Source organism: Balaenoptera acutorostrata, chromosome 2, assembly GCF_949987535.1.
Source record: "Balaenoptera acutorostrata chromosome 2, mBalAcu1.1, whole genome shotgun sequence".
NCBI classification, from domain to species: domain Eukaryota; kingdom Metazoa; phylum Chordata; class Mammalia; order Artiodactyla; family Balaenopteridae; genus Balaenoptera; species Balaenoptera acutorostrata.
In genome coordinates, this window is record NC_080065.1 from 62,911,025 (window position 1) to 62,921,234 (window position 10,210).

The 10,210-nt window shown below is 45.1% G+C and overlaps 1 protein-coding gene across 1 annotated transcript in view; it reads left to right on the plus strand.

Moving 5' to 3' along the window:
- ANKDD1B (ankyrin repeat and death domain containing 1B) overlaps window positions 1-9,805 on the plus strand; it is a 56,837-nt gene extending 47,032 nt beyond the window's left edge. Inside the window, 4 exon segments of the mRNA XM_057540352.1 lie at window positions 1,453-1,548; window positions 5,520-5,741; window positions 8,167-8,293; window positions 9,258-9,805. Of these exon segments, the coding sequence (XP_057396335.1) occupies window positions 1,453-1,548; window positions 5,520-5,741; window positions 8,167-8,293; window positions 9,258-9,319 (507 nt within the window). The 3' untranslated portion in view covers window positions 9,320-9,805.
- The last annotated feature ends 405 nt before the right edge of the window (window positions 9,806-10,210 follow it).

Genomic DNA, 10,210 nt, shown 5'->3' on the forward strand with positions numbered 1-10,210 from the left:
TGTCTCTTTTGATTAGACGCTGATTACTTTCAGCTCTAATTTTCAGGCTCACCTGGGTCTCAGTTCCTGGAGTAGCAGACAAATCATTTGAATTGGTGGCAGTTGCATTTCACAAATACTCAGCCATGTGAGAGAATTATCAGGATAAGTTTCTGCATCTCTAAGCATAGAAACATGGGTTTCTGAGGTTGGAACTTCTTCCGAGGTTACTTCTGACCATTCATTTAAATTATCTTCAGGATCCCTGAGCAGATTTTTCATGGGTCATTTGGAAAACAAATGAGAACCACCATCTTTTGCTTGGGAAAAAAGTGTAGATGTATAGCTTGTGCACTGCATAAAATCTAGGGGACACTGCTTGCAAAGCTGTGTGCTGTAGCGTTGAACTATATCCATCTTGACCAAGGTATGTCATTTGTAATTTGTATAAGGTACCATATGGGCGCCAGGCCATTCATGCCCCAAATTATGTCTAGAACAGCCTTTATTGCTCATTCCATTTGGTTAAGATTCCAACCCCAACCCCTCATCTTTGGTTAGAAGTGGTATGATATAATAGGAAAAAATTCTGGATAGGAGTCCAGTGAGCTGAATTCTGTATTATGTAGGGTTACCATTATTGATTGTATTCTGAATAAGATCCATCTCTTTTCTGTTTTATTACTCTGCCCTCCTCAACACATGGCTTTCACTTCTTGATCTAAAGTGGCCGTTCAGGCTCCTACCATCATGCAAGCATTCTACTGGGGGAGGAGGAAACTTTGAAGTTTCTTTCAAAGAAACTTCCCAGAAGTTGCATGTGCTGCTTCCATTTACATACCATTGGCCAGAACTTAGTTCACATACCCAAGGGTAAGGGAGACCAGGAAATGTTCGGGGTGGCCAAGTGCCCAGCTAAAATCAGGAGGTCTCTTTTAGAAGAAAAAGGCTATTTGTGGTGGGTGGGGCATGGGACACTGACTAAAGCCTCTGCCACAGGTGGGGTCAGACTTTGGAGGAGAAAAACGTAGGATTACGTTATTTGCTGAGGACTTCACAGTGCAGTGAGCCAGGGAGACCCTGCGGGTCTTGGAGAAATACTTGGGTTCTCATTGATAGAGCAAGTGTAGAACGTTACCTGTTGATGTTGGGTCCCTAAGCCCAAATCCTTCCCCCTGCCCCATTGACACAGCACCTGACACTATCAATATCTAGCACCTCTTAGACGATTACCGCACACAGCCCTAGACTGTACCACACACAGTCCTAAGGACTCTATACGAGTTATCACACTTGCCCCTCACCACTACACAGAGGGGTAGTTATGGAGACCTAGGGAAGCTGAGGACTGGCCCAAATTTGCCCTGCAAGGAAGCAGTAGGATCAAGATTTGAATCCAGGCCCCCTTGTTCCAAAGCTAGAGCTCCTAACCAGTAGGCCGCATTGCCTGACTCTTTGATTTTTGGCTTTTAGCAAGGGAAGGCTGCCCTGGCTGTGGCCGCCAGGAGCAACTGCAGCCTCATCGTGGACACGCTCATTAAAGCCAAGAGGTGCTACGCCTGGAGAGAGGTAAGGAGGGCCGAATTCAGCTCAGTGAGGGCCTCTTCTGCAGCCCCCTCTTCTTACAGGGCAGGGTGGGGTCTGTGTCTAGTGGGCAGGGCCCTGGTTAGTGTGTTATAGCTGTCCCTTCTGTCCTGTGCTGTCCAATTTGCGGCGTGGACAGCTGCCTCTCTTCCCCTCCATCCTTTGTCAGCACCAGTGGTTGCAACTGAAGTGTGCAGAGCTCAGTTGGGCCAAGCAGGCCAGTCCACGTTGGCTCTAAGGAGCCTGGCATGCATGCCCCGGGTGGTTGGCTGCTGGCTGTGCCTGCTGTCACGGAGTCTCTGGCTATGGTCCCTTCTGGAAGCTCCCAGACTCGCATTCTACTGAGTGGTAAGAAAGTTCATATTTAGGGTTTTGCAGTTTTCCACATACCGCTGTGCCAGCTACCCAGCACTCAAGTATTCTGCGATGGTCACGAAAACCTTATTCATCTTGAGAATACAAAAACTTGTCTCCAAGACATTCCTTCTGTCTTCTTTCATCAGTACTCCCTCTGATAGCTGCCACTCACGCAGCTTCTCAGTAGAATGCCTTTCCCTCCAAGATTCAAGTCTATGCCCTCGGGCAGGAAGTTCATCACCAGACACCACCCTCTGCTGCCGTCCTAGACTGAATGTCCACTCTGGTCCAATAGGCTGGAGCCAGAATTTAGGTCCTAGTCCCTCACATGTCTACCCCTGAGGAGCCTTAAGCCCGGACTGTTTTCTAATTTGCCAATCCTGAGAAATGTCCCTTAAATCCTTAAGGGGAATTGATTTGCCTCCTTGCTCACAGTACTGTTTAATTGGCTCAGTAGTCCTGGTATATGGGCATCAGTTTAAAGGCCACACTATCCTCCCCCGACTTTTCTTATTTGCCTGTAGGGCAAAACAAAACAAAATAACATTTGACAATTAGAATTCTGTTTAATCGCTCTCCTTCCTCCTCTGATTTCTAGTCTCTCTTCTTTTTCCTCTTCCTCTTTGTCCTAGCCTCATTCTCGTTTTCTTAGATCATCACTGTATTTTATTGAGGATGACTTTCCCAAGTTCCGTCTTTGTTTTCACGTTTTCTTTAAAAATAGGAATATTCATTGGTTCTATTTTTAATTCCTCTTAGCATTTTTAGATTCTTTTTCCTAGATGAGAATAAATTATTTTTCCACCAGATGAATAAGCCCTCTTTCCTAACAAATCTTAAGATGTGAGAGTTGGATGAACTTTGAAAATCATAAATAATGCATACATATAGCTGAAGCAGACCCCCAGAAATGCTAAGATTTGTTAACCCTGGTGACAACTGGGACCCTGAGGTCTGGAGTGGGAAGAAGACTTGTTTTTTTAATATACAGCCTTAAAAATTTTTTTTAACCAAATATATTTATTGTTATTATTTAAAATTCCCTTTGTTATTAAACAAGTTTATATCCTGGCCTAATATAAAATGGTTCCTAATGAAAAGATTAAAAAGATGATTGGAATTTCCCCTCTCATATCCATTTACCCATCTACCTAACCACCTAATCATCCGTCATTAAATTCAATGGTTCAGGGCTTCCTTGGTAGCGCAGCGGTAAAGAATCCGCCTGCCAATGCAGGGGACACGGGTTCGAGCCCTGGTCCGGGAAGATCCCACATGCCTCAGAGCAACTAAGCCCGTGCACCACAACTACTGAGCCTGTACTCTAGAGCCAGCGAGCCACAACTACTGAGCCTGCGTGCCACAACTACTGAAGCACGCGTGCCTAGAGCCCGTGCTCTGCAGCAAGAGAAGCCACCGCAATGAGAAGCCCGTGCACCACAACGAAGAGTAGCCCGTGCTCACTGCAACTAGAGAAAGCCCCTGCGCAGCAACAAGAGACCCAAGGCAGCCAAAATAAATAAATAAATAAATAATAAAATAAATAAATTTATATTAAAAAAATAAATTCAATGGTTCAGAGGTAAATGGGAGCTTCCTAAAATCGTGGCTTATGCTATTTTAATTTCCTCCAGTTCTGGCTTATGTTATTCCTGCAAATAGTTCAGTGCTTTGCAGACAAGTTATTAATGCTTCCACTGACTGTTGAAAAAGACCTGGGCTTTCCAAATCCCTGGCCCTTTCTGTGGAAGCCTGAAGGACTGCCCAGGCCAATCCTGGAACGCACAAAGCAGGCATGTTTCTCAAAGAAATAAAAATGCTGTAATGCGGAGTTGAAAGCAGAGGCATTTTGTATTCTTCCCTTTAACTGGTGGTGTTTGGGGTTTTAATCTCCTTGGATTTAACATTTTCAGGAGATGGAACGAGAAAAGGAAAAAGGGCAGTGCCCACAGCTCCTAAGTTTCTGGATCTCCCACCCTCGGCTTTACCTCTTTTAGGATTTCCTGGGGGCCAGACACTGTGGGAGTAGAGCAAGGCTGGGGTGAAGAAGACCCTGAAAAAATTATGGGAAATTAACTCCTCCCATTCCTATTCCAACTTCTGTTCACAAAGTCCAGATATCGGAGAACGGTCTTGCTGTTCTCCTTGGCCAAGCTTCCCAGGAGACTGTAGGCCTTCCAGAGGAGGTCACTGATGCTGTGAGGGTGCAGGCCGGTCCCTCCTGGTGGCTGGGGCACCAGCCTCACCACGTTCTTCTCATAGGGTTCCAAAACCAGGTCCCCATATCCCTTTAGTCCACTTCCTGCCCCAGCATTGACTCCTGTATGGCTGTTCAGAGTACCTTTCACTGACTCACTTTTATTTAAATGAAAGATAAAGATAAAATTCACTATCTGTAAAAGAGGAAAGGAGAATAGGTAGGAAGTCCCAAACTTCTTGGTAGGCTGTGTGTCCTGCGTGTCCCTTATTCCTGCTGTCCAGAGGAAGGCTTGTCTGGAGCCCTGCTGGCATGTGTATGACAAGGGCAGCCATAGGAAACCATGACCCCTGCTTTCACGTTGAGATTTTCTCCAGTTGTTTTGGTTGGATTCTATAGGACTCTGGTGGATTCTTTTTTGTTTTTTGTGAGTTTTTTTGGGTGGATTCTTAAAAAGGGACAAAAGGAATCTTTGACAAATCGGAAAACAAGAATCAATCCAGGCACGGTGCTCCTGGGCTGAGCCTGGCTGCAGGGCTGTAATACAAAATGATGTGGAGCCTGTGTTCTCCGCTGCTCGGCCCCCAGAGTTAGGATGCTCATTTGCTCTCCTCCCAGTCACCAGAGAGCAGGATGCATGGAGGGATCAGCTATGGGGTCTTATCAACAATACATCCAATCTGGGCCCCACTGAAACTTTGATGTGAGAAAATCAAACACCCCAAAGAAGAAAAAGGGATATGGTTGAAAGTAACGCCTTTAAAGATGCATTTGTTGTTGTGACGTTTCTGTAGTCAACATACCCCCTCTGTTTTCTTTTGGGGTGGTAAGCAGGCTGGGATAGAGGCAGGCGATACAGCATGGCAAAATCCCTCACATTTCCTGTGTCAGACAGACTCCAGCTTTCTTTTTTTTTTTTTTTAAATTAATTAATTAATTAATTGGCTGCATTGGATCTTCATTGCTGTGCAGGGGCTTTCTCTAGTTGCGGGCGAGCGGGGGCTACTCTTTGTTGCGGTTGCGGACTTCTCATTGTGGTGGCTTCTTGTTGTGGAGCACAAGCTCTAGGCACGTGGGCTCAGTAGTTGTAGCGCACGGGCTTAGTTGCTCCGCGGCATGTGGGATCTTCCCAGATCAGGGCTCGAACCCGTGTCCCCTGCATTGGCAGGCGGATTCTTATCCACTGCACCACCAGGGAAGTCCAGACTCCAGCTTTCTATTTCAGACATTTGTCTCTATCTTGGATGACAAAAAAATGATCCAGTTATAGTTAATATTGAAAACATAGTCTCAGTTACCACTCTGTGGGTTACATCTGAAAAAATATATACGTATATACTCTGAAATAAGGCAATCAGCAGAAAATGTCTGAAATCATCTGATACAATTACCTTCAATCTAGGAGCATGGTGAAAACATCAAGGACCCATCAACCAGCTTTACTCTGACGTTCAAGCAAGATCACAGTCAGGAGACCAGGCACATTTGCAGTCTCCACTGGCACCTGGCTTACCGTCAGCTGAAGGCCAGCAAGTGGCAGAGGCTGGCCTGTTTGTAGAACTTTACAGACGCCCAGATCAGAGCCATCGAGGAGCAGTGGTCAGGTCAGCATGGCCCAGGAGATGTGGGCAGGAGGCATTCGGTATTAGGAAGAGCCATCCTTACTGGTGCCCATCTTCCAAGTGGGTGTCCAGTGCTCTTGATAAGCAACAGACTGCAGGGGCCCAGGAGTGGGGACAGTTAGCTTAGGACCACAGAGGTGATTGGGAACCTTGCAGACTGCTAGTACTCACGGGAATCTGCAGTAGACTGAAGTTTGCAAAGGATGATTACTTTTATTGAGCCATATTGAAAAGGTGGCATTTAGCCTAGAAGGAAATTAAGGTTCCCAACTGAATTGGGCACGAAGGAAGCAAGGATTTAACAGTTGGCTTGTCACTGGGAAGCCACCTGATTTCTGGAGTTCCTTGAGATCATCCTGGGGTGAACTGATTCATTCCCTAAAAAGAGGCTTACTGTTTAGGGCTTCCACACCAGGAAGGAATCCCTTAAACCAGGCCTGGGGCAAGGGGTTCTTGTAGGTCATGGCCTTGGTGAGACCAGGTGTCCCATGAGAGATGTGTGGGATAGAGACCCATGGCTCTCTTGGTTAGAGGATTCCAAGCCATGGAATCATTTCAGCCAGACTCCAGCTGTCAGAATTAGTGAGGTCGGAGTCCTTAGCTTTGCTTTTTTATGATTTGACCCAAACCTAGGAAATACAGAAAGCTTGTTTGCATTATCAACTAATTAGCTTTAAAAACAAAGAAGCAAAGACTTTTCTTGGCAAAACTTTTTATTTAGAGCACTGTCCTTACATGGCTGTCATGAGATGTGAACGAGTCCCATGCTCAGGGGGTGATCGCATTATTGATTGCCTGGGATTGGGGATAGCAGAACCACAGCCCATGGGCACATGCTACTTATACCACACACAAGTAAATTATGACACTTTTATTGCTAATTCTAAGGATACATTTTCACGTGAAAAAATGGAAGATAATGCATTGAAAATGTTGAATATTGACTACAGTTTCTAAAAAGATTTCTTTTCTATTGTTAAGATTTCTCCTTGTTGCTAATTAGGCACATAGTGTTCTGTGAAGTCTTTAGGAAAATGGATTTGCCTTCTGGAAATTTCTCTTGACCTAAAAAATTGATTTGGAAATGTAGTGTGCTTTCAGAGTACTTGCCATCAGGATAAGGGAAGTTTTGATGTGTTTCATTCACATATTATGGAGGCCTAGAGTGTCTTTAGCTGTGCCAGGGGAAGATACATCAGCTCTGTAAGCCATGGTGCATGTTTGATGGAATTGATAATCTAGTTGGCATGATAATAGTAACATTCACAATCGAATTACATTGTAACCCTGGGTTATGCTACTGGCACAATGGAGTTGGTGGGCTTTTGAGCAAAAGAATGACACATTGATAATGGTAATTAAGAAAAATTAGTCTGGTAGCGGCAAGATTTAAGAAAGGAACTGGATTCACCTAGGAGTACTTTTTTTTTTTTTTTTTTTTTAAATTTATTCGGCTGCACCGGGTCTTTGTTGCTGTGTGCGGGATCTCTGTGGCCAAGTGCAGGCTATTTAGTTGTGGCACGTGGGCTCTTTAGTTGCAGCTTGTGAGATCTAGTTCCCTGACCAGGGATTGAACCTAGGCCCTCTGCACTGGGAGCGCAGAGTCTTAACCACTGGACCACGAGGGAAGTCCCTAGGAGTACATTCTTCATGCATATAGTTTGTTCTCCCTGAAACGCCTGCCCCTCTAACAGTCTGTGCAGCGGATTTCCTCCCCATAGCTCAGGCCCTCCTCATCTCGGCATCTCGCAGAGCTAGGAACCTGGCATGGGTTTGTAACTGTGACCTCCAGCCACGAGTGACCACGGTTCCCATCTCCGTATCCCAGCACTTCCCCCAACACCTCTCAGGGGTTAGGCGTCTAGTGAGATCTGCCCCGTGAAGAGCCCTGGCCTGGCCAGGGGTTGCAGACTTCCACCAGAGGAGTTTCCTGGAAGCTGGACTGGCAGGTGGGTGCATGCTGGCTGCTTAGGGTGTGGTTCACGGGCGGCAGCAGCAGCAGGACCTGGGAGCTTACTCACCTGCAGATCCTCAACCCAGACTGGCTGAACCAGCATCTTCACTCTAACAAGACCCTCAGGTGGATTGCGCATGTTAAGTTTGAGAAGTGCTAGCCTCTAGCAGTGCCACCTGAACGTTGAAGAAAAGCTCCACATCTCTTTAAGATTGTCCCTCCCCTCTCTCATCTTCAGCTTTCGTCTGTGTTAAGCACAGCAGGTGCGTGGCAAGTGCTGGGAAACTCCAAACTCTGGTCCCCCTAGAAGTACCAGTGAGGTGACTGGAAGGGCTTTCATCCACTGGGCTTCTTATCTCACAGCTGCCAGGGGAGGAATGAACATGCAACCACAGTCGTATGGAACTTGCGTTAGAGCTGAGTTCACAGTGAGGAGGAGTCAGCGTCTGCCCTTTGTGCTTGCCACGGGGGAGGAGAGCTTCCATGAACACGGCCACGGGGCTCTGTTCATCTGGCTGCACGGGGCCCTGGTGACACAGGCCATGCCGGTCAAGCACCTGTATGAAGAGCTGGTGTGCGCGGGCTTCTCAGAACTAGCTGGTGAGTTACCGTTTTCAACAGATGGGAACTTCCGCTCTCTTAAAATGGTAGGGGACGGTCGGCAAAAGTGCTCCCGAGCCACAGCAGTCCCAGCTTGGTGTCAGAACATGCAGCTTCTCCTATGGTGACTTAATCAGCACTGGTCCTGTTGTTAGCCTGGTGGTTCTCAGTGTCATTCCCTGCTGGGCACTTGAAAAGTGTAGGAGCACTTTTGTGTGTGTGTGTGTGTGTGTGTGGGAGGGGTGCGGGTGGGAGGACGGGAGCAGGAGTGCTAAACCATCTTATAGGACAGTGCTCTACAACTGAGAATTGTCTTGCTCAACATGCCTGTTCCTCTTGGGAACTCTGCAAGTTAGTATGTTTGAAAAAGTTATTTCTGTGCTGAGAGAAAAGAGCAGACAGGCAATTACTTTGCCAGCTGGGATTACTGCTAAAAATCACTCTGCCAAAGACCATACTGTCAGGGAAGATGCTTTGGAAACTTATCACCATTATTTTCGCTAGTGGAGTTTTACCTGAAACTGAGAACATAAATGCACATCAGATCACGGATCCGATACTCAGTTTCAAGCAGTGGTGGGTACGAGAAATAGTGCATGGATTATGCCTACCTTCCGTGACATTATCCTCCTAGCTCTGGGTTTGTTCCCTCAACTTTGAACTTATTCACTTCTATGAAAGAGTGTCCACAAGAACTCTCAGGGAAGGCTGAGAGGCAGCCCACTGCAGCGGGTGAGGGTGTGTACTCCGGAGCCAGACTGTGTGAGCTTATAGCTGAACTCCAACAAATAATGGGCTGTGATTTTGAGCAAGTTCTGTACAGAACTCGCTCTGCCGGCATTCTCAGTTATTAACCAGGAAAGTGTCTGTGTCAAAGGGCTGTTGTGGGATTAATGGTGCCTGACATGTAGCCAAGTGCTTAATAAATGTTAGCTATTAATCATGTTATCTCATTTTTTTCCAGAAAAGACTCGTCAGTTTAAAAGTGAAACTGACTCAAGGCCCAAGAAATGTGCAGTTTCATAAATGCCTAAAGAAATTGTATTTAAATGATTTTCCATTCAGTATTCAGTCCTCTTAAATTCAGTTCTTCAAATGGCGTAAAGTTCTTCCAACAGTAGTATTGATTTTCCTTTCAACTGTGAAGATGGCAGTGACAGGATTCTCTAACAGATGAAAAAATGGTATTACACTTTCCAACCACTGAAAAGTCAATTTTTTTGGTTTTGCTTAAGGCAAGTTGTATATGATTTTCCCATTTCTGTCATTTGATGCAACATAATATGTGATAACATATCTAGTGATAGAATAACCTAGGATTTTGTATATCATGTTTTAAAAAATTATGATGGTGGGAACATTATGGTAAATGAAAAAACCCAGGGTTTTAGAATAGACAGACATGGTTTTGAATCATGGTTTTGCCATTTATTAGCTGTGACCCTTTGGGCATGCTAACATTCAAGTTCTCAGATCTTTAGTTTCCTTCTCTATAGGATGGGGGAAAGGTCTATCTCTTCTATAATATTGAGGTGATGATGAAGGGAGAATGCCTGTGAAATGCCTAACCTCATATCCATAGTATTGAAATCATTAACGGTTATTTCTATTTCATAAGAGAAACTTGCTTTGGAAATTTAGTTACTGTTGGCTTTAAATAACACCTATGTGTAATATATCACTTAAGACCAGAGGTGTATGCACCAATGTTTTTTAATCTCTTGGTGATGTAATTACAGGTGATTTTCATTATCTTTGTACTTTTGGTACTTTCCAATATTTTTTAAACTATTAACCACACATTATTTTTGTAATCTGAGAAAGTTCTGAAATATGAAATCAAGTATCAATTTCTATCAGCTTATGTGCACCTGTTCATTATAATTTAAGGCTATTATCAAATTCTGACTCTAAGTC